The following is a 25000-nucleotide window of genomic DNA, read 5'->3' as shown; positions in this document are numbered from 1 at the left end:
ACTGCGAGAAGCTTCGAAATGATTCATAGTAAGCGGATAGCACACACAAACACACACACACACACACACACACACACACACGCACAATCTACTTCACTGGCTTGGTAATTTCCTGCCCCGCTCGCATCACTCCGCCGTGCCATTCATAATGAAGCCACGCCATCCTGCGCCATTACGAGCACAAGATTCCTCAGCGCCCGCCAACGCAAGAGCCTTCACATGACGCCGGGGCAGAGCGCTCCTCAAACTTCGCTCTCTCACCTCAAATATTTTCAAAAGCCACAGAGATGTTTAGTCTGGTTGTCAAGACTGTTAATCCTGTTAATGATGCAGAAATCTCGGTAATCTGTCACTGGAACAATAAAACACTTAAAAACCCGTGTCACTTCAACTAGAGCCTTTTGAACGTAGTGGAGGTGCGATGCGGAAAATTAATGTTTCAGAATATGGTCCTGAGTTCAAAGTCTGCTTGTAATGTTAAGTTCGCAGTCTAATATGAATTGCTCAACGTGAGATTGCCATGCCAGGGTGCTCAGACAGTGGAGGGCTGCAGGCTGCTTCTCTGTTCCACAAGGACGAGAGTGTCTGTACCACAAGTAGTTAGAACAATAAGGAAGAGATGTACTTGGCGTCTGGGCAATCTTTCCTCCACATACGTGCTTTTCACGTACCATCTGATGTGTGTATGTGTGTGTGTGTGTGTGTGTGTGTGTGTGTGTGTAAACACGTAATTTATGCACTCTCTCTCTCTCTCTCTCTCTCTCTCACTCTCTCTCTTTCTCAGCCCCGTACAGCATCTGCAGGCTTCCCCTTGTATTACGAAAAATTGCTCCAATACTGAACAAATATAACGAAAAAGAATGAAAAGAAGAAAATCGGTTTTGAATATACCAGTGCTTGCGTGGAGGGAAATGACAGAAGCTATTACCCTTTTACTGGAAAAAAAAAAAAGTGTTCTATCTGGCGTCATGAACACACTAACTTGGGACGAGAAAAGTCAGCAAATAAATATATCTGATAGGCTGAAATATTGACATTGCGTCATCATTGGAACACTGCTTCACGATGACGTCACACAGAGTGGGTGGGACGAGAATAATCAATATTGACATAATTATGGGGATTGGGAGGGGACTGACGTGCATAGTATTTATTTGTTCTGTGGTGCTTGATTGTTTGATTTATTTTGTTTATTTTAGTGTCTTTTTTTTTTTTTCATCGCATATGGAAAGTGAGAGTAACATAAAGACATGAGGTGCGCACGAGTGACGACTGAAGAGTGACGAAGCCCAGTACAGCGGGAGGGCGAGTCTGTCTGTCACTGCTCTTAGCCTCCCGTATCAAGTGGGCGGCTTAACACGTCGCTGAGCCTTATTCTTACGCCCACAGCAGTACCGAGGCTCTCTCTTCTTCTTTCTCTCTCTCTCTCTCTCTCTCTCTCTCTCTCTCTCTCTCTCTCTCTCTCTCTCTCTCTCTCTTTCTCTCTCTCTCTCCCTATCAGCAGGAGAGCGTATTTATAACGAGAGAGAGAGAGAGAGAGAGAGAGAGAGAGAGAGAGAGAGAGAGAGAGAGAGAGAGAGAGAGAGAGAGAGAGAGAGAGAATAATTCTACTTCTTTCTTCCACCATTTGATTCTGAGGTGATGCCTTGTTATCAGCTTAGTAAAACTTATATATGTGGCGTTAAGTAAAGTGATAACCATGTCATATGTATTGGGCAACACCTCTTTCTCTTCCTGCTTCGTGCCGCTGTCATGTAACCACGCCCTGGAATTCGGTAATTGGTGTTAAACTTCAATGACTGTCCGCCTGACTGTTCTGACTGACACTCTCTGCAAGACTCGCCTCACGGGTGTCGCGAGGCCGATCATTGCGCCTCACCTCCCCTGTGCATCGTAATATTGATAATCATGAATCTGTAACTTAATTCCTATTGCAGTACTACAGTCACTGTAGGCTAGGCTGATCTTTGTCACTCACACACATTATATATTTTTTTTTATTTAAGTGTCTAAAAGCAGGCGCCTGTCAAAAGTTTTATCCTAGAGTAAGTTTTGGCCTTTTTCTGATGTGTTTCCTATGCGGAATGACAGTTAGATGGCCCTTCACGTAAAGGCAAGCAGCTTTTCCGACTCTTTTCTCTTTTACGGTTTCCGGTGAATCGCCTCGCTTCAAGCTCAGCTCGTGTTTTCAGGCTGCTCAGCGGGTGATGGCCTGAATGCATTATCAAGTCTCCCTCCCAGCTGTCAACCTTGCAACGAGGCTCATTACCGGAGCGAGACGAATCGTAACTGGGTAACGTTATTACCGTGTCGCGTGTGCCGAGCTAGTGCTGCCGCCGTCACTTCTGCAGTCAAGGTGTGACGTGAGGCATTAGACGATTTGCAACATTTGACAACATCTGGTTCGAAAGCCCTGAATTTCTCACCATTCATGTTCCAGATGTCGCCTTTACATGTTTTGTCTCTTTCTGTTTATCCAACTCTCTCCAGAATGTCTGTTTCAACTCCCGACAGATGAGGCGCGACGCGGACGCTGAGTTGTACACAGTGGGCTGTGGCTTATGGCGTTGGGTAATGACGCGCCGCTGCGGGAGACCCAAACTGTTACCGAACCGAGATCTAGGCTGCCAAAAACAATCAAACGCGCCATGTTTATACTAAGCTCATGCTAAACTTTCCCAACTATACTGTTTCATCAGCCACCAAGATTTTATGACTCGGCAGTCTCCCTCCAGCCACTGGAAGAGTCAACACAAAACAGTATTCGTCTATTTACTTCGATCTAGTGTCTGATTTTGTTTTTGTATTTGCCCAGCTGCTACTCAGCACTATGGAATGCTTCCGGTACTTCATAAAGCTTCACTAGTTATGCTGTTGCTGCTGCTGCTGTTGCTGTTGCTGCTGCTACTATTATTACTACCTCTACTACTACCACTACTACTACTGCTACTACTACTACTTTTACTACTACAAGAACAACAACAACAACAACAACGAAAATATCCACAATAACAATAACAACAACAATAACGCACCTGCTGTTCACTGTCATAATTATTACAACTAACATTATGACTGTCCTCTCTTCTCTCTCTTCCTTCTTTGATGATCATTGAGTGTATATGTACATGCTATCATTATGCACCATCATGTTTTGACATTGCCAGTGGAGACATAAGTGACACTACTGAACAAGGAATAAAGAAGGGAAAGGAGAACTATTACAACAACAACAACAACTACTACTACTACTAGTTTACTATTACTACTAGGAAGAAAAGAAAAAAGACCAAAAAAAAAAGAAAGAAAAAAGAAAACGAAGTATGAAGAAACAACTGTAAGAAAAAAAAATCAAGAACAAGCAACCACCCAACCATCCACCCACACGCACACACACACACACACACACACACACACACACACACACACACACACACACACCCCTCCCGACCAGACAGAGTCCATAAGCTACACACAAACTCGATACGTGACGGGGAAACACTCTATGACCACCACCACCACCACCACCGCCTGTCCATCTGAGAAGTGTGCATGAGGGAGGCGAGATGTCTTTGTCAGCCGGGAAGGCGCATTTCACACCCTCCGCAGAGCACGACAGTGAAAAGATAATGCCACGCAAAGACGCTGCAGGGGGAGGGGAGAAGGAGAAGGAGGAGGAGGAGGAGAAGGAGGAAGAAGAGGATCAGAGTAAGGAGGTACAGAGTAACGTCGAAAGAGCATGCAGAGGAGTGGAAAAAGGAGGAAGAAGAGGAGGAGGGATAGGATATCAGAGGGTAGGAGAGGAGGAGGAGGAGGAGGAGGAGGAGGAGGAGGAGGAGGAGGAGGAGGAGGTGGAGGAGGAAAAGGAGGAAAGATGCATTCAGCTTTCTCAGAGACATATCTCGCTCCATGTGTCACAAGGCATGGAGGGAGAAAACTTATCAGTGTCTTATACAAAATTTCTCTTTATTCCTTGGGGTTTTCGGTCTCGCAAGTCAGTCTGCTGCGCCTCGCGGCTGTGTACTGTGAAGGGACGAGGTGAAGAAAATGGATATCTACTTCTTCCCTTGTGTTGAATGCGGACAGGAAAATCCCTGGATGAATATAAAAGAAAAGTTTCAAAAGTGTTTATTTGTGTTAGGATATAGTTAAGAAAATACCCAAGAAGGAGATACAGTAAAAAGGGTTGGGAGCTCGGAAAGCCAAGAAGAAACATTAGAGTGACGAACAAAAGTAAAACACAAGACATGAACGGATGATAAGTTAATAGTTACAGTGGAAATCAAGACTTTACAAATATTTTCCTGAGGTGAAAGTTTAGAAAAGCTGTTGAGTTTATCACCTTTGTGTTACACATTAAAGTATCAATATTGATTTTGTTTTTAGGACATGATGGAGACAATGCACTAGTGAAAATAAAACATGAAAGATACTTTGAAATCATAAGAACATAAGAGAAGTCATCATACCCACACGTGACAGTCCCTGTATAAAACATACCTACCTCTATCTATCTTTCATTTGTATAATCTCAAATTTCCCTATTAACTCTGCATTAACAATCTGATTATCGAGTTTATTCACTTCGTCTACCGCCATTTGGGAAGCAGTTTATTCTTATCACTTTTCAAAATTTAACTTTTACAAATGTTTTAGGGGAATACGATAATAATATTGATGACAATGCAATTTTTCCCTAGTAGAGTCACGATTCAGCAAAGATCTTAATTCTAGGTAATTTTTAAAGCACCATAGAATAACACATGCAAGTGTCAAATAGGAAGACAAAAGGCTGTAACAAAAAATATCTCCGTTTCGTATTTGTTAAGTGAAAGAGATTTTTTCCATCGATACGAAAAATGCCTTTTGCTTTCTTTTCGTGTCAGTTCCTTGTTGTGTATCTATCACAAAATTTTTCCTGTCCATTTTACTGTTACGTTTTTTTTTCCCTTTCTCTTTGCAATCTATCTTTCTATTTTTGTTCGTCAATGGATTTTTCACTATATTCTGCTCGGCAGTCTATCGTTTTATCTATCTATGTCTATTCCTTCCTCTGTCTATCTACCTATCTGTTAGTCTATCAGTCTAATGGTTCTGTCCCTTCATTAAACTTTATCTGTATATTCACAATTTGCTAGTTACTATTTATCTGTTTTGTCTGTGTGTCTGAATGTCTATGTGTCTATCTGTCTTTGTTTTTGTGCGTCTGTGTTTTTCTATCTATCTATATGTCTGTGTTTGTCTATCTATCTGTATGTCTGTCTATCTATCTGTGTCTGTCTCTGTCTTCCTGTGTTGATTTGTGTGTCTGTTTACCTCTTTCATTCTGTCTGCATCAGTGCATTTGTTCGTATGTCTTGTGTGTCCCTCTGTTTGTTTCCCTCGGCCTGTTTGCTGCCAGTCTATCTATCTATCTATCTATCTATCTATCTATCTATCTATCTATCTATCTATCTATCTACTTACCAGTGTGTCTACCCATATATCTTTTCGTCTGTATGTTTATTTCCTCTCTCTCTCTCTCTCTCTCTCTCTCTCTCTCTCTCTCTCTCTCTCTCTCTCTCTCTCTCTCTCTCTCTCTCTCTCTCTCTCTCTCTCTCTCTCTCTCTCATATTGCGTTTATGCGTTTACGTTTATCTCGTTTTTTCACTGATTAGTTTGTTCAACGTCTCCATTTTGTCCCTGCTTAACGACCCTCTGGTTTACTAATGTGATTTTCAACCTAATCCCTCCCTCTCTCTCTCTCTCTCTCTCTCTCTCTCTCTCTCTCTCTCTCTCTCTCTCTCTCTCTCTCTCTCTCTGTTTCTCTCTCTCTGTGTTTGTGTGTATGTATGTATGTATGTATGTAGGTAGTGTCAATATTATCATGTGTTCTTGATATCAGTTTTAAGTCTGTTTTGATCAATCTTTGTTTTCTGTTTTTTTTGTTTGTTTTTGTTTTTATTCTTTATCTTGTATTTTTTTTTTAATGCGTGTGTCTATCTACGTATCTCTATATGAATATTTATTTTTTTATCACTTGTTCGTCACTCTTTGCCTGTTCGTTTATGCATTTGCTTCTCCCTGCCTTGATTACTCCTTTGTCTTTTTTTTTGTTCCTCTTTGCTCTTTCGCTTCAATATATTCACTACACAGCTTTATTTATACTTGTTTACTGTACTTTCTCTCTCTCTCTCTCTCTCTCACTCTCTCTCTCTCTCTCTCTCTCTCTCTCTCTCTCTCTCTCTCTCTCTCTCTCACCAATCGTTCGTCTTCCGCCCTTCGTAGTGTTGCAATGTTTGTTCATCACTCTCTTTACTGCTGTTTGTTTTGGCGCAGGTGTGTGTCTGTCTGTCATTCCAGCCTGTGTGAATAGTATATGTGTTTTCTTTTTCCTTCCTCCTCCTCTTCCTCCTCCTCCTCCTCTTCCTCTTGCTGCTGCTTCACCTCTTCCACCTTCTGCCTCGACACACACGCACCGACTCTCTCTCTCTCTCTCTCTCTCTCTCTCTCTCTCTGGTTTGTTTCCCTTTCGTTTGCTTCCCTCACTTCCTCTTCCTCTTCCTTCCTTCCCTCCATCCCTCCATCTCTCTTCTCTCTTCTCTCCCTCTCCTTAACTTCTGCCTTTAAATCAATTTGCTAAGAAGGAATCAATCAATCAAGCAAACAAGAAAACAAGGCAATCAATCAATTCCTTCTTTCGTTTTCTCCTTATTTCTTTTTCATGTTTAAACCTTTTTCTTTGTTTTTTATTTATTTGATCTTTTTCGTGTAATATAACTCTCCTTTTTCTTCTCTTCTTTGCACTTTCTCTCTGTGTTTCTCTCGGGCTGTTTTTTCTCTTCTCTTCTTCTCCCCTCTTCTTTCTTCTTTTCCTTCCCTTCTCTCTTCTTCTCCTAAATTATTATCTCCTTTTCTTCTTAACCAGAGCGCTATTAATCTTTCCGCCTTCTCTCTCTCTCTCTCTCTCTCTCTCTCTCTCTCTCTCTCTCTCTCTCTCTCTCTCTCTCTCTCTCTCCTTCCCCTCTTTATCCTCCATTTTCCTGTAATTTCGTTCACTCACCCTCCTCCTCTTCTCTTTCTTTTCCCCTTGTCTTCCTTCCTGTTTCCTTTTTTTCCTCTTTATATTGCATTGTCCTCTTTCTTCTGTCTCTTCTTTTGCATTTTCTGTTTCCCTATTCCATTATAGAGTATCTTCAATTTCCTACTTTGCTCTCCTCCTCCTCCTCCCCCTCCTATGTCTCTTTCATTATTCTCTCTCTTTCTCTCTCTCTCTCTCTCTCTCTCTCTCTCTCTCTCTCTCTCTCTCTCTCTCTCTCTCTCTCTCTCTGTCCTAATTCCCTTTTCCTTTTCTTTACTCTCCCTCTCTTCTCCTCCACTCCTCTTTTTTTCCCTTTATTCTCCCTTCCAGCTTCGTTCCCTCTCCTCCATTCCTTTCTTTCCATTTACTCTCCTTAACTCCCTTTCCTTCTCTTCTCTTTCCTCTTTCTCTCCCTTCTAACTCCCTTCTCCCTGTTTCTTCGTTCGTCTCCTCTTTCTCTCCCATCCAACTCCCTTTTCCTTGTTTCTCCATTCCTCTCTTGCCCCTTAACCTCCCTCTCAACTCTCTCTCTATTCCTCCTCCCCTCTTCTCTCCCTCTCCCCTCCCTGCCTTGCTCTGTCCAGCTTGGTACACCAACATGGGTCCCACAATGCACCGCTCCGTCCATTTAAACTTTGGCTTTGGTTCTGCCTCAATACAGTCAAGTTGAATTGCCGCTACTGATGAATTTTTCTGTGGCCAGCCTCTATATTTAGTCCCGCCTCACCGTGTCATTCCTATCCCTCCTGTGTCCGTCACTCCTGTTCTCTCCTCTGTACTGAGTCTCTCTTATTCTCATCTTTTTTATTTCTTTCCTACTTATCAGCCTGTATATTAATTGAGCTCCTGTCTTTTCCTGTCCATCCTTTTCTCGTGTTTCTCTTTCTCTTCCGTAAATATGGTGAATTGAATCGTATTTCTCTCTCTCTCTCTCTCTCTCTCTCTCTCTCTCTCTCTCTCTCTCTCTCTCTCTCTCTCTCTCTCTCTCTCTCTTTACTCTTCATCTTCCTCCTCAGTAGTTTTCGTCTTTCTTTCTTTACTAAATAAAAAAGCGGAAGAACATAAGGAAAAATATTATAAGAAGCAACCAAGCCCTGTACAAACATGCCTATATATATATATCACGATCTGTCATTCCCATCCATATATTTGCATATATTTGTCCCTGTATACTCGTAAAACATGCTTACACATACCCACTTGTCATCCCCATCCATTAATTTGTCTAATCTTGTTTTAAAGCTCCCTGTTGACTCGCCACTAACAATCTGATTACTGAGTCTATTCTATTCATCTACCACTTTGTTTTGGATCCAGTTTCTTCCCCTCTCGTTCTGAAATGTGAACTTTATCAAACATAGTATTTCTTGTTCTATCCTAACAAGATCAAGTGTGTTATCGATTAATGTTTTAGTTATTTATAAGTACTACATTTTCTCCTCTCCCTAGCTCTTCCTCTTCCTTCTCTTCCTCTTACTTACCTTCCTCTTCCTCTTTGATTATTATAGCAAGGTAAAAAATAGTGCTAATGATTATTTTCTTTTGTTCATCTTTACTCAAAGATTATTTTCTTATCTTCCCCTTTCTCTAATCCTCTTTTTCCTTTATTCTCCGTTTCATTTTTTGTTCTGTCGTTCCCTTCCCCTTGCGCACATTATTTTCTGCCCTTGTCTCTCTCACCCTCCTCTTCCTATTCTCCCCTTCCCATTTTTCCTCCTCCAGTTGCTTTTACGTGTTTTCGTGCCCTTGACCTCTTGTGGCAGGTCAATAAATTCTTTTGGATGGTTCTTTTCTTACTCTTTTCTTTTCTTTTCTCCGATTTTTTTTTTTTTTTTTTTTGTATTTTTGCCATGAAATGTTTGTTCAAGGTTTGGTCGCAGCTTTCTATTGTTACATAGTCTCCGTTTTCTTCCTCTTTCACTCCGAGTTTTATGAGGTACTTGAGAAAATTAATTAGTCGTTTTATTATATGTGATTTTGTTACCAACTTGGGTTAGAAAGCTGAAGATTAATATCCAGGAGTAAGTTTAATGGGGTGGTTTTCATTGTCTCTCTCGCTACTTTGCTTCCAAAAAACTTTATGATGCACTTAAGAAAATTAATTATCAGTTATGTCATGAATATATTATTTTATGTAGTGTGTATGTGATTCAATGCTTTATTTTGTTAGTAAGCAGATACAGAGAAGAGGGTTCCTAGCTCCCTCTCTCAGTCCATCTTAGTTAACTCTTACGACATACAGGGAATGCAGTGGCCGTATTCTCAGTCCCTGTTATGTCTAAGCTCCTGAGGTGCAATAAGGGTCGTCCACTAGACTGTCCCTTTCCACCAGGAGCGGACGGGACTAAGAGTGTGAAGGATGTGTGTGTGTGAGTGCGTGTGCTTTGTCTGGGCCGCCCTGTCTGGGATTGCCGGCTTGGTATATAGATAGATGTACGTGACGCTGTAAGATATATTTGAGTTCTGAAACACTGGAAATTTTCACGGGAAGATCTTTTACGATTTTTTATGTGACAGGGAGAGAGGCCATGGGAAAAAGAAGAAGAAGAAGAAGAAGAAGAAGAAGAAGAAGAAGAAGAAGAAGAAGAAGAAGAAGAAGAAGAAGAAGAAGAAGAAGAAGAAGAGGAAGAAAACCTGCATATTTCACTTCCTCAAGCAGTCAGAAATATTGGAATCAAAAGACGTGGCCAGGTTGGTTTGCTGTAAATTGTATATTGTAATCTAGATCTCTTTCTCACTTCCACCGAGAAAAAGTTAAAAAAAAAAAAAAGCAGAAAAAAGCAAAACACAAAATATACCTTAAAAGTCAGAAGCATTGGAATAAAGAAAGAAGTTAAGTTTACTGTATATTGTGATCTAGTTTTTCTTCTCATTTCTATAATCCATAGTGAGTTTTAAAAGGAGATTAGAAAAAAAAATATATATATGGATAAGAATGATAAATGTAAATAGGAAGGCGTGCTTTATACATGGAGTGCCACGTGTAAGCCTGACGACTTCTAGCAGCCTCTCTTACTTTGTTGTGTTCGTATGTTCCACCGAGATGACTTTATGGGGCACTTATGTAAAGAAGACGCATTAAAAAAGTTGTTATAAAGAAGATGTCTGTGAAGGTCGTAAGTTTTCCTTCTCGTCTGTCAGAAGAAGAGGTAACATCAACAAGTTCAGTAGTGCTAAGAAATAACTACACTTAAACAAGAGTAAAAAAATAAATAAATAAATAAAAAAAAATAAAACAAATAAATAAATCTAAAATAAATAAAAGAAACAAAAGTCGCAGTACTAAAACAATAAGCAAATGTGAAAGAAAATCATGTTAGGATGTGGCTGAAAAATAAATGAATAAATAAACAGACAAATAAATAAATAAATAAACAAATAAATAAATAAATAAATAAATAAACAAATAAACTGAAACGTACCAAAACTGAACGAAAAATATTCTCACGTGAACGAAACTTTTTTTTCCAACTGAACGAGTGAACGAGAGATATTCCTGAGTGAACAAGAAATAAAAAAAAATATATGCAAATGAACGAAAAACATCCCTAAATTGACGAAAAAAAAAAAAAAACGAAATAAGAGATACTAGTTTATTCCGAGACTGATATTGTTGTTGCTCAGCTGTCGTTATTGTTGTTTGTGGTGGTGGTGGTGGTGGTGGTAGTGGCAACAAGTTACGGGGACTGCTAGCGATGCAGATGGTGGTGACAGTTGTTTTGGTGATGGTGGCAGTGTTTTGGTGATGGTGGTGGTGGTGGTGGTGGCAGGAATGGCTGGACGCCCTGAAGGAGGTTTGATATGGTAATGGTGAAGTGGTGATGACAATGAGGGTTGTGATGGTGACTTCTAATAGTGAGACCTGTGGTATTATTATTACTACCATCATCATCATCATCATCATCATCATCATTATCGTAATAAACACAGTAATAGTAGCAGCAGTATCAATAATAATAATAGTAGTAGGAGCAGCAACAGCAGCAGTAGCAGTAGCAGAAGTAAACCCACTAACAACATCGGCAGAGATAGTAATAGGAGTAATCACACTAATGGGAACAGTGGAAGTAGTTCAGATGGTTATGACAGCGACGAGGAGGAAAAAAAAAAAAAAAATAAATAAATAAGTGAAAAATTTAAGACAGTGGATGATGGCAGTGGTTGAATGGCTGAATGAGATGGTGAATAACAGTGGATGAGTACTAACCTTGGTGGGCGGGGTGGTGGATGGCGGAGGCGTGGATGACGGTGGAGGCGAGCGGCGAGGACTCAGGGATGTCCACACAGTATTGAGTCCTCGAGAACGTGAGCATCTCATCAGAGGGGCTGGAGAGAAGTCTGGTGGCTGAGAGAGAGAGAGAGAGAGAGAGAGAGAGAGAGAGAGAGAGAGAGAGAGAGAGAGAGAGAGAGAGAGAGAGAGAGAGAGAGAGAGAGAGAGAGAGAGAGAGAGAGGTTAGTTAGTTAATGTGAAGAGTAAGGAGTGAGACAAGAAGGAAATAATACGCAAATTAGATGGGGAAGGAAGAACCAGAGAGAGAGAGAGAGAGAGAGAGAGAGAGAGAGAGAGAGAGAGAGAGAGAGAGAGAGAGAGAGGACAAAGACACAAAGGGAGAATTAGTTTCAGGTGATGCAAATTAGCAATCGAAAAGACAAAAAAATGGCAACACTCACTCACTACACTCCCTTTTACACCTAATGGATATCTAGTGTTCTCTCTCTCTCTCTCTCTCTCTCTCTCTCTCTCTCTCTCTCTCTCTCTCTCTCTCTCTCTCTCTCTCTCTCTCTCTCTCTCTCTCTCTCTCTCTCTCTCTCTCTCTCTTTACATCGTCCGCTGATGGAGAGGCAGTATGTCCTTGTCACTTCGCCTTTCTCTTCCCTCTCTCTCTCTCTCTCTCTCTCTCTCTCTCTCTGTCTCCCTTGCTCTTCTCTCCTGCTCCTTCTCTCTTCGCTTCTCCTTTCTCTTCCACGAGTTTGAAGTGTTTCTTTCCCTTTCTCTCCCTACCTGTCCTTGCTTCTCTTCTATTCTTCCCCTTCTTCGCACCCCTTTTGTCTCATCTCATTTACGCCTCCACTTTCTTTTTTTCCGCCTTCCTTCACGTCTATTGTGTCTCTTCCTTATTTCCTTTCCCAGAATCAGGCTCTCACACATGCCAGCCGTCTCACTTCTTTCTTCCTTCCTTCCTACATACACCTCGTCTGTTGCAATTCTTTCCCTCTTTCCCTTCCTCCGCCGCTGAGTTTTTCATTATTTCCTCCTCGGCTTCCTCATTCCTCGTCCGTCCTTTCCGCCGTCCTCCTTTTTCGGTGCTCAAAACAATTCAAAGTGCTCCTTCTTACTGCCTCCCTCCAGCTGAGTCCTCAATCACTCATCGATTTATTCCGTCGTGCGAGGAACCTTCACTATCCCTCGCCGGTGCAAACTTTCGTCCCTTTATTCTCTCTCGGCCAGGAATTATTGAAGAAATGCACGCTTTTCTCGCGACTACGGTTTGTGTTGTGTGAGTTTAGTTCTGCGAAAAATTAAAATCTATTGCTGCTACTACTACTACTACTACTACTACTACTACTACTACTACTACTACTACTACTACTACTTCACCATCATTACTACTGTTAATATTAGTGCTACTGCTTCTGCTGCTGATTTCACTCATTCTTCTCCTTTCATACTATTACATCCACTACCAGCAACACCCCCTCCACCACTGCTACTACTAATACAAATGCTCAGTCATTATCGTTCTTCTGTTGGAGTAAATTTAATGTTCTTGATAATAAGAAATCACTCCTGTGAATACTGTGTTAGGTGACGCGCATCTCCTCAGCGGCCTCTTCCCTCAGGCATGGAGGGGAAGGGCTCCACCACGCCCTGCTCGAGGCACCTTACCAGGTGCGGCGCCATGCTGGCCCGATCGTAGCGCACGGTGCACGGGTCTTGCCCCACTGCTATGCTGAAGGCGAAAGCCAGTGCGAACAGGCCGCAGCTGTGGCCATCATTCTGCTGCTGCACAGGCCGCATTATGGCGGCTGGTGGCGGCGCGTACAGCTCCTGCAGCTGCTCCACTGGTGCAGTTGTGCAGGCGTATAGGCTGTTGTACATGGAATCGTACACCGCCAGCTGGCCGCTGCGCCCCGCGCCGTAAGATGACAGCAGCAGCCAGTGGGTACCAGCCTGACGGCCATAGTCTGCCATGGAGTGAAGGCGCTGCGGCGCTGAGCGGTTCACCACTTGCAGGAAAGGAGACGTGGCACCGAGCTGCAGCGGCGGCATGGTAAAGGCGGCGCCGCAGGCGTACAGGCCGCTAGTCTCCGGAAAAACGTCTTTGTAATATTTCCTGCACCAGATCAATGACGTCATCGGGCAGCCAGCACTGGCCCAAGATGTCTCTTCGGTCAGCACTGCGAAGGCGAGGCAAGGGCAGCAGCGGGAACTGTTCAGTGCACGGCTCTGCCTCGCGATGGAAAGCCTCCCTGTGTTCCTCGCCATCGTGGAAGGCCAGGCGATCGTGAGAGGGCGAGGTGTCTGAGATCAAATCATGGAGAAGGGGAGGATGATGAAAAGTGGCAGCAAGGAGTTTTCAAAATATTGACAAAACAGAGGTGTGCTGTCTGCTCTTCAGTGCAGACGTTTGCAACATATTTATTTTTCTTTGTTTTTAGAATTTCACGGAGCCAAATGTGTAAGTATAAATACTAACAAACATAAATCAAAGTGTGGAGACCAAACTTGATTATTCAAAGATGAGTAGGCAAATGTTCACACAATAGAACAGTCAGGATTCTGACGCAGCTCCTCTGTCAGGAACCATCTCTGCAGTAATGTAATTCATTCAACAAATGTACGGAAATTAACAGGAATTCCATGATTACATTTGTGCTACGTAGACATGAAATGCTTGCCATCGCTGGAATGTTTCTCGTGTACTGGGCTGTGTAAAAAACAAATCTCTGGGAACTGAAGTGATCAGATTCAAGCAGTTCTGTAAAACATTTATTTGATGGAGAAAAAAAAAACAACAACATTAGAATGTACCGTAACGCAACATACAAAGCAGCACCCCATCGTGATGTCACACGCTTCGCACCACCGGGCTAAAGTAAAACTGAGATATTTTCGACCTAAATACACTTAGTAGCTGGTGTCTGCCATAGTAATACTGTGGTGTATACACGTTACATTTCAAATATCATATAGTCTATAGAGTGTATAAAGAAATAGCCCTCTTAATTCCAGCTCTCTTGCACATAAGTAGCCGATAAAAGAATAGCAAAGGAGGTGTGGGCAGAGTAATGAACGTAAGTCCTCCCTTAATACCACCGCCGCCACAGCCCGCCGGAGCAGGACAGCCAAAGCACCGCGGGGGAATGTGACCCGTGAAAAGTTACTCCCCATAAAAATAATCCTCTCGTTTCTACCTCCATCACTACGCGATGCTCCCTTACAACTTGCGCTCGTATGTGAAGGCTCAGTAGCAATAAATAGAACACAAGAAGGGAGAAAGAGTTGGCATACCAAAGTACTTGAAAAGAAAAGGGAAATGAAGGAAAAAAAAATAGGAATCTTCTAGGTAGTTCAGTTTTGTATGACTCCCTTGTAACTTGTACTCTTATGTGAAACTTTCTGCTGCCCTAGAATCTAACAATAAATAGGAAATAAGAAAAAGAGTTGACGTAGCAGAGTAAATATATGTAAGAAGAAGATGTAGGGAATAGAAAAAAAAGTAGAAATCTTCCACATATCTAAGGGACTAAGAAAGAAAAAAAAGAGTTGACGTAGCAAATAATATTACAAAAAAAGAACATGAAAGGAACCGAAAAAAAAAGTAAGTATTTCCACGTACTTAAGGAACTAAGAAGAGAAAAAAAAAACAACGACTTGTCATTGCACAGTATATAAAAAAGAAAAGGAATATGAAGGGAACAGAAAAAAAAAAATAAAAATAAGCAATCAGCCACGTAGCTAAGAAAAAAAAAAAAAAAATTACTTCTCATCTTCCTATGAAACTCACGTACCTTTTGAAACTCCCTAAGAATCACAACACGTCCCCTTCCAACCTCCTGTGCCCTCCCCACCGCCACCCACCAACCCATCCACACTCACACACACACTCAAGCACAGCGCGCGTGACAACACAGGAAACCGAGAACACACTGCCACACCAACACATTACATCCCTGCACGAGCCATTACAAGCACCTAAATACTGCAATAAGTGAACCAGCAGCCTTTCTTCATCGCACGGGCAGGCTGGGAGGGGGAAGAGGAGGAGGAGGAGGAGTACGAGGAGGAACGGGCGGTGCAGGACAGGCGGGCAGGAAGATGATAAAGGTTAAGGGGAAAATAATGATTACCAGTCGTAATTCTGACTCCCTCCCCTCCCTCTCTCCCTCCCTCTCTGCCTACGTGGTCATCTTCCTCCCTCCTCCTCTTCCTCCCTCCCACGTGGTCGTAAGGTTGAATTTTCTGCCTGGTGGATCGTGAAGAGGAGGAGGAGGAGGAGGAGGAGCAGGAGGAGGAGGAGGAGGAGGAGGAAGGGGAGGAGGTGGGGAGGGAGGAGATAGAGCAGGAGGAGGAGAAAAGTAATAGAGATGATGAGGAAGCGGCAGTGTATAAGAAAGAAGTAAAAGAGGTGGAGGAATAGGAGGAGGAGGAGGAGGAGGAGGAGGAGGAGGAGGAGGAGGAGGAGGAGGAGGAGGAGGAGGAGTAATGTAGAACCTTCGTGACTTTTGCACCAGAAATGACCAACTTTCGTTTCTTTCTCTCCTTGGAGTCCTTTTTTTTTCTCTTTTTTTTTCTTTTTTCTTTCATTTTTTTTATTTCTGCTCCCTGATGAGGTTCATTGTTTTTCGGGCGAGCGGCGGTATTGACTCCCTCCCTCCCTTCCTCCTTCCTTCCCTCCCTCCCTCCCTCCCTCCCTCTCTTCTTCCATACCATATTCCTTTCTCGTATTCCTTCCTCTTCTCTCCCATCCTTCCTTCTTCCATATCCTTATTCCTTTCCTCTTCTATTTCTTTCCTTCTTTCTTCTTCCTTTCCTTCTTTCGTATCTTTATCCCTTTCCTTTCCTATTCCCTCCTTTCCTCTCTTCCTTCCTCCCTATCCTTATACCTTTCATTTTCGCCTTCCCTCCTTCCCTCCCTCCCTCCCTCCTTTTCTTCCTACATCCATCTATATCTATTTTTCTCTCCCCTTCTATTTCCTTCTCCCCCTCTTCCTCCTTTCTCCCTTCTTCAGAATCCCTATTCTCTTCCTCTCGTGTCCCTTTCTTTCTCTCTTCCTTCTTCTCTCTCCTTTCCATATCCTTATAACTTTCTCCTTCATTTCCCTCCTTCTTTCTTGTCTCCCTTCTTCCATATGCTTTCCGTTTCCTTCTTTCCTTTTCTCTCTTTCTTTTTTCCATATTCTTATTCTCTCCCTCTCGAAAGCCTCTGTCCTTTCCATATTCTTAAACTGTTCCTTCGCTTCCCTCCTTTTCCCTCGTGCCAATCTCTCAATCTCTCTCCTTCTTCCCCTCGTCCTGCGATTCCCCTCAAACAGCAGCACGCTCTGGAAAATCAAACACACAAAAGAGGAAGACCAAATAGGGCGGGAAAAAAGGAGGGATATTTACTTCACTATCACAAAGGGAATCGCTTACGCTCCGGAGATCCTGATGGTGAGACACATTTTACGCTCAGATAGTGATTTTTTTTTCTTATCTTTCTTTCGTTCGTTCGTTTAAATATGTGTGTGTATTTTTAGATGCCTTGAAATAGTACGTCAGGATTGATAGGGTTTAATCTTCTTGTGATGTGTTGTTGTTGTTGTTGTTGCTGTTGTTGTTGTTGTTGTTGTTTTGATGGTGGTGGTGGTGATGGTGGTGGTGACGATGATGATTATTACTTTGGTGATGATGACAATATTAATGGTGATGATAATATTAGTGATTGTGATGTAGTGGTTGTGATGATGATGATGATGACTATAGTGACAATGATGATGATGACGATGATGATGATGATGACGATGATGGTATTATTAATGGTGGTTACACAAACAAGGAAAACAGACCAAGAAGAAATATACCCATAAAAGAAGAAAAATACACACATACACACACACACACACACACACACACACACACACACACACACACACACACACACACACATGCGAGTAAAGAAAGAACTGGGATGCTGCAGAAAGTTGAACAAAAGCGAGGAAAAAAGAAGGCAAATTAATTTCTCCCAGACAAGGTACGAGCAAAACTAGAGCACGGAGGAAGCTGATAATTACCACCTGTGAGTCAAGTGTACAGGGGCGCAGGACTACACGGGAGGAAGGAAGGAAAAGGTGGAGTTTTGCGGAATTTTTAGGTGTGAACGAGATCGACCAAACGTGCTAGTAAAAAAAAAAAAAAAAAATGTAAATAAAAATAGATGGATAAGATGAATAATAAAAATGAATAATCAAACAAAAATTAAATATAAAAAGATAAAGTAAATAAATAGAATAAATGAACTCAATAAAAAAAAAAATAGAAGAAAATAGAAAAGTAGAAAAATCAGTAAAAGGCGGAGAGGAAATATCCATTAACTTGCTTCAAAACTATTAAGAAAAATATAGTTTACGCTTTACATTCTTATATTTGTGTGTGTGTGTGTGTGTGTGTGTGTGTGTGTGTGTGTGTGTGTGTGTGTGTGTGTGTGTGTGTGTGTGTGTGTGTGTGTGTGTGTGTGTGTGTGTGTGTGTAGCTTTATCACTGTGCTTATTTTCAATGAAGCTTTACTTCTATGCTTATCTTTGTTCAACTGTCAATATTTTTTTCTAAACCTTGTTGCGTGTCAGGTGCCGTGTGTGTGTGTGTGTGTGTGTGTGTGTGTGTGTGTGTGTGTGTGTGTGTGTGTGTGTGTGTGTGTGTGTGTGTGTGTGTGTGTGTGTGTGTGTGTGTGTGTGTGTGTGTGCCCTCATCACGGTGCCAGTATTAACTTAACTCCACTCTTATTAAACTCTACTTTCCCTTTTTTTTCCTCTTCTTCCCCCGCCCACTCTTATCCAAACCCGCGTTGCGTGTCAGGCCCCCACTGTGCCTTAACACGCGACTGCTGGTTTGTCCACACTACCTTATTAGCCTCACGTCCGGCCCGCTAATTACCTGACACTCACGCATGATCGTTGCTTAATCAGCCGTCAATTACAGGAGCTTAACACACAGCCATTGTATAGTAATTTGCTCACCGTACGATCAAATTAATTTCACTATTGACTCATCATCACTAGCTTCCTGGAATCGTTACGTCAGATATTAATGTAGGATGGACTGATTGCATTTCTTTTGCCAGGATTTGTATAGAAAGTCACTGAAAGCTTCAATAATTCAAGAGTGAAATAAACACTGTTATTAACTTCCTTTAATTAAATCGAGTATGAATGTAGGATATATTTCTATTTTTCACCAGGAATTATGAAAGAAAAGACTGATATTTCGGAACAATTCAAGTGTAAAATAGAAAAAAAAAAACTGCCTAGTATACGTGAAATATTAATGTATATACGTATACTTCTACTTTCCCTTTATTTTTCACCTATGATAATACTACAGATTTCAAAAAAACACATCAGATTTGAAACTGCTACACTTCTTCCATCTGACCGTGAGTGAACCATTACTGTTTGAAAGAAGGCAGGGAATTAACGTTTAAATAATCAGCTTTTTAAATGGTAAGAGTGTAGCATTAACAGAAAAAGTCACGAAGTAATATTAAAGTTAAATCTGGCACCGGTTAGACATCATTTAGATTATGCTGTAGAGTTCTGATGCCCGCATTACATGAAGGATATATGAAAGTGTATTAAAATCAGTACAAAGGAGAATGACTAACAGGATACAAGGAATGAGATGTATTGCTTACGAAAGGAGACTGAAGCTCTTAATTAAACTTATTCCTTAGGGAGGCGTAGGTTAAGAGAGAGCCTAATAGAGGACTTTAAGTGGTAAAAGGGATATAACAAGGATGACAAACAAAATTCTAAAGATCATCAATCAGGACAGGACTAAGAATAATGGGTTGAAGCTTAGTGAAGTTAGATTTCATAACGATGGGACGGAATTGCTTCTCAAATAGAGTGGTAGATGAATGGAATAGACTCATTAATCAGGTTGTTAGCGGTGAGTCATTAGGGAGCTTTAAAAGAAGATTATATGAATTTATGGATGGGGATTATAGGTGGAAATAGGTAGGTAAGTTTCATATAGGGACTGCCACGTGTAGGCTTGATGGCTTCTTGCAACCTTCACTATATTCTTGTCTTATGTTCCTACCTATAGTCGGTTCGTGGCTGCAGGAATATACCAGTTTTAAAACGAATCCAACTTTTCGCAACACACCATTAAAAAAAAAAAAAAAATAAATAAAAATAAATAAACAAATAAATATCCCAACAATTCAAACGTAAAAAAGAAAAATAAATAAAATAAAATAAACAAACAAAACACAATTAGTATCCCAATGATAAAGAGAAAAAAATAACGTATATATATATTTCTCTTCTTTCTTTACTATGGCAAAAAGACAAAGACTGACGGCCGCGAGGAACACCGTAGCTAATTCCTGGCTGTGTCCGCGATGCCTCAAAAGAAGATAACAAAGGAGGGAGGGAAAGTGGCAGCATCTAATGTGGGGGTTTGTCTTTATTTCCTGCCTGCCGTGATAAAGACAGCTGCTGGTGCCGAGACAGAGAGAGAGAGAGAGAGAGAGAGAGAGAGAGAGAGAGAGAGAGAGAGAGAGAGAGAGAGAGAGAGAGAGAGAGAGAGAGAGAGAGAATTGCGAATAAGGAAAGGAAAAAATACGAACACAACATAATATGGGGTGGAATAAGAGAAAAATGATTAAATAAGAGAAAATTCATCGTACGAGAGAGAGAGAGAGAGAGAGAGAGAGAGAGAGAGAGAGAGAGAGAGAGAGAGAGAGAATTTTAAAAGAAAAGTTCCTGGGAATCTTAAAAGAATTTTCTAAAATGCAAGGATCTGATAGGGGAAGGAGACATGGGCGTCGAGGGTAGCCGGGATAGAGAGAGAGAGAGAGAGAGAGAGAGAGAGAGAGAGAGAGAGAGAGAGAGAGAGAGAGAGAGAGAGAGAGAGAGAGAGGAGAGAGAGAGAGAGAGAGATAAAGAAGGAAGGGAGAGAAGGGAGAGAGATGGAGGACGCGGGCGATGAAGGAAGTGGGGAGGAGGGAAATGGATGAAGGGGAGGATCAGGGGGAAAATGAAGTAGGAGGAGGAGGAGGAGGAGGAGGAGGAGGAGGAGGAGGAGGAGGAGGACGTGATGAGATAAGAGCTGAGGGAAGAAGTAGCAGGAGGCGGAGGAGGAGGAGGAGGAGGAACAGGAGGAGGAGGAGGAGGAGGAGGAGGAGGAGGAAGAGGAAGAGGAGAAGGAGGGGGGGGTTTATGAGGTGAAGATAAGAGGTAGGAATGAGATGGCCGTGTGAGAGGAGAGGGTTATGGAAGAGCGGGAGAGGAGGAGAGGAAGCGAAGTGGGATGGATGATAGGAAATGAAGCAAAGGGTGCCAGCTAGCGAGGGAAGAGTACCAGAAGGAGAGGAAGCGAGGGAGAGAGAATGAGAGATAGAGAGAGAGGAGAGTGAAGAGAACTGCGAGGATGCATAGTGGATTACGAAGGGTGGTGGTACTGGTAGTGGTGGTGGTGGTGGTCGTGAAAGGAAAGCAGGGCAGATAGAAAGAGGCTCAGATGAGATGGAAAGTTTTTGAGATGACTTGCGATCGAAGGAAAGAAGAAAGTTTTTTATATCTTTTTTTTTTTTTTAGGTGAAGGGCTTGAGGGTTTGTCATGAGGGAAGGTGATAATAATGGTGATGATGATGGTGATGATAATGGTGGTGATGTTGCGTGAAAGTTGAGAGGCGATACGAATTTGATTGTGTTCTGTATGTGGTAGTGAATGTGGTTATGATAATGTTAAGTGTTGTTGTTGTTGTTGTTGTTGTTGTTGTTGTTGTTGTTGTCAGTGGTGGTAACAGATAAGATTAGAGAGACGATCATTATTAGTTTCAAGGAACGCCTTAAGAAGTAATTGAATAAATTAGCAGCCATGGCACCACGACTGAAGGATAATAAAGACTTCTGCTAACATCCAATACATATGCAGTTTTCGAGCGTGGAAAGCGCAGATTCAGAATGAAGATCAAGACCAACGTTGGAATATACTCATACATCCTTAATGCAGCGTTTCGGAGTCTCCCTGACGATGAAACATTTAGGTTTTGAAACGTTTCATTAAAGACGTAGTGTATTCCAACCCTGGTCTCCATCTTTATTTGACATTATTAGAGAGCGCTACTTCTCCCACCGATAAACTTACTTCACTAGATCGAACTCGCAATCTTTAGCCAGCGAGACGAGCACTGTGTCAAGAGGCCATCTGAGAATCCTGGGGTACGTGAACAAGCAAGTAAAAATGGAAGTTCACAAGAATGTAATAATTTAACACAGGGGAACAGCAGTTTTATTAATACAAACTATCATTCTCTGCTAAATATCTATTAAAACTTTACATCTGCAGTACAAGTCCTTAAACTTATGCCTTGATACACTGACCTGTTTGATCCTGTTCCCGCTCATTTCTAAAAAACATAACTTGCAAGAGACCGTCAGGCCAACAAGTGGCAGTCCCTGTATGAAACATATATACATATTTCCACCTATCACCTGCTTATTTCCACCTATCACCTGCTTATTTCCACCTGTCACCCTCAGTCTTGTTTGTAGGCTACGAGTCTCAACCTGCCCTTTCACCATAACACCCGGATCTAAGAGGGGATCTGATGGCAGTCTTACAGAGATATGAGGGATAAAACAAGTGTGACACAGAATCCACAGGGTCAGTGACGGGGACTGGATAAGAAATAACGGGTTCAAGCGTAATAAAGTTAGATATAAAAAAGAGACTGGAAGAAATTGGGTCTTAAACTGGGAAAGACTGGGATAGATTCAGTAGTCGGGATGTTAGTGTCGAATCGATTGGAAATTTTAAAAGAACATTAGAACAGTTTATGAATGGTGATAACAGGTGGAAATAGCGAAACATTTTATACAAGCACTGCCACGTGTAGGCTTGATGGATTCTTGCAGCTTCCCTTATTTTTCTAAGCTCTAATGTTCTTGTGTAAGTAATGCTAAACTCTTTACCTCCAAGACACTTTAATACCGCCATGAATCGTCCGCCTCTCTAAGAAATGAATGCTCTTCACATGTTTAAACTTTGCCCGGGAAAGTTAAAAGTTTCTTACTGGTGTTATATTATTCCTCTTCACGTCACTGAATAAAGAACAACGTCCAGTTCATAACGGCAATACGGAATCCGCAATACGTGATACACATGATCTGTAATAAGAGCTCAGGAATTAATACATATTTGTCCTCATCCTCAATGACTATAAGCACTTCATTCCATAATAATGATAAAGATACAAGACTTAAAGGACATGACTCAGGCAGGACAACTTGATAAAACTGAGAAATTTTAAGACGTGACTTGGATTAAATAGAGAGCTCAAAAGTTCGAGAATTAGTATGTATTTATTCTGATCCTTAATGAGTGAAAATGATGCCAGTTTCATAATGTTCATAGTGTTTAATAATGTTAATAATGATACAAGAACTTTGATTGCCATCGTTCAAGTGAGATATAACGAGATATTTCCTGTTTTTCTCATGTTTATTGACGTATTTCTCATATTTTCTACCATTTTGTGGACGGGGTAAGAGAGAGAGAGAGAGAGAGAGAGAGAGAGAGAGAGAGAGAGAGAGAGAGAGAGAGAGAGAGAGAGAGAGAGAGAGAGAGAGAGAGAGAGAGAGCTGAATTGACAAGTTCCAAGTTTAGTTTACTGACAACACAGTTAAACAAAAAGTACTTGAGTTTCCTCCGTTTCAGAGTGTTTAGTTTCTCACAATCTGACAAACTGAGAATTGATTATATTTACGTATTTGGAATACTGGGCAAGGACAAAAATAATAAAAAAAATAAAAAGAAAGATAAACATATAAATAAAAATAGATAAATAAAATATAATGGAATTAAATTAATCAATAAACAATAAAACAAATTAATAAAAGAAAAGCCGCTCATAAGGTGGATAATAATAATAATAATAATAATAATAATAATAATAATAATAATAATAATAATATTATTATTATTATTATTATTATTATTATTATTATTATTATTATTATTATTATTATTATTATTATTATTATTAGTTATTATTATCATCATTATTACTACTACTACTACTACTACTACAATAACAATTACTACTGACTACTATTATAATTATTTCATTAATTTATCTATTTATCTATTTTTCTTGCATGAACCATTCTCATCATCATCATCATCATCATCATCATCATCATCATCATCCTCAGCCTCTATTACTTCACAACAAACTAAACGCCTCCGTACACACTCCCCACTGAACTGTGTGGGCTGCGTGTGTCACTGGGAAATGGTGGGGCCAAGGTTGAGGGCTGGGGAGGGAGGGATTAAGTCAACACCACACCACGGTAGCTTAAGGCGGCCCAGCAGAGGAACACATCTGGTCTGATTGCTCTCAATGAACCTGTCAAGACGGTTGGCCATGTCTGGCTTTACTCCATTGATCACTGGAATACGCGAGCCTCCTTAGTACTCACCACGACAATATTCCACTGAGGACGCTTCTCTCGTAAGGGTACTTTTGAAAGACCACAAGATTATCAGTCTAACGTTCTTTTTCACTAATAAAGCAAAATCCTTATTAAACAATCCTCAAACAATATGAATATCTTTGAAAACTGCCAGTTACTTCAACTGGAGCCTGTTAGGATCCTGAAAAGTGACAGTGATGGCTTGTTTCTTGTAATGATGATGATGTTGGTGATGAAAAATAAAAATAAGAAAATGTACAGAAAGGCTATTAATTTACCACTTCCCACTCTTCGAAAGTCTGCAATGAAAATGTGACCGGGAGAGTTACAGTGATAGAAAAAGTGGCCATAAAATTTACAGTGATATTACAGTGACAAGGGTGACGGTATAACAGGAACATTAATCTGTAGAGTTGCAGTGACGGAATGATAGGAAGAGTTGCAGTCATAACATACTGACAAAAGTGAGAGTGGAAATAAAAAGGATGGAATAACACAGAATATAATAAAAGAGAATAGACTTTGGCTTAGAGTGGTGTGGTAACCGTGGTGATGAAAGTGATAGCAGCGGCGTGGCGGTGGAATGGAGATGGAGGCGGGGATGGTAATGGTAATGGAGGAGGGAATGATAATGAAATGATGGTGCTTATGGGGAGAAGAATATAGATCATAGTAACAATGGAAACTGGAAAATCAATGACTTCTATGTATTATAAGATCTTCAGACACGCCAATAACAGATTGTCCGCCAAAAAAGACCCATATTCTTGAAAGCTTTGTTATCTCATCACGACTTCTTTAAAATTCAGTGATCCAAGCACTGAAAATAAAAAAAAAAGATTGAAAAAAAAGGTAAGGGGTCGCAATATCGCGGTCATATGGCGCCGCTAGAAAATGTTAAAGGCAACTGAAATTTTAGTGGAGTAATAGTAATAAGATTGCGGTAGAGCAAATTTATAGTATAAAAAAAAAAAAACTGAAAATGGCAAAACAAAGACCGTTTTTATCAAAGGCCGCAGAGAAAATAATCGTGTTCTTACGAGTGGTTTTGCTAATGATGATGTAAAGTAACTGCTAAGCTAACAATAAAATCACGAAACCTCAAATAATTTCCACCACATCCAAAACACTGAATCTGTGACACAAAGAGCTGTGAATCTGTGACACAAAGAGCTGCATTCTTACACGCTTTGTTACGTGAGGAACGTCTTTAAAGGCCACAAAGAAGACTGGGAGTGGTTTTTCTTTTTTTGT

General features: G+C 41.1%; 1 protein-coding gene across 1 annotated transcript in view; it reads right to left on the bottom strand.

Moving 5' to 3' along the window:
* The window catches only part of LOC135115224 (putative neural-cadherin 2), a 111466-nt gene that overhangs the window by 26265 nt on the left and 60201 nt on the right, over positions 1–25000 (bottom strand). The window contains exon 3 of the mRNA XM_064031768.1: positions 11268–11405. Within this exon, the coding sequence (XP_063887838.1) occupies positions 11268–11405 (138 nt within the window). The remainder of the gene's footprint in view (positions 1–11267; positions 11406–25000) is intronic.

This window comes from Scylla paramamosain, chromosome 2 (assembly GCF_035594125.1).
Source record: "Scylla paramamosain isolate STU-SP2022 chromosome 2, ASM3559412v1, whole genome shotgun sequence".
In the NCBI taxonomy this organism is placed as follows: domain Eukaryota; kingdom Metazoa; phylum Arthropoda; class Malacostraca; order Decapoda; family Portunidae; genus Scylla; species Scylla paramamosain.
Note: the sequence above shows the minus strand (reverse complement) of the source record. Positions and strands in the feature narration are given on the sequence as shown.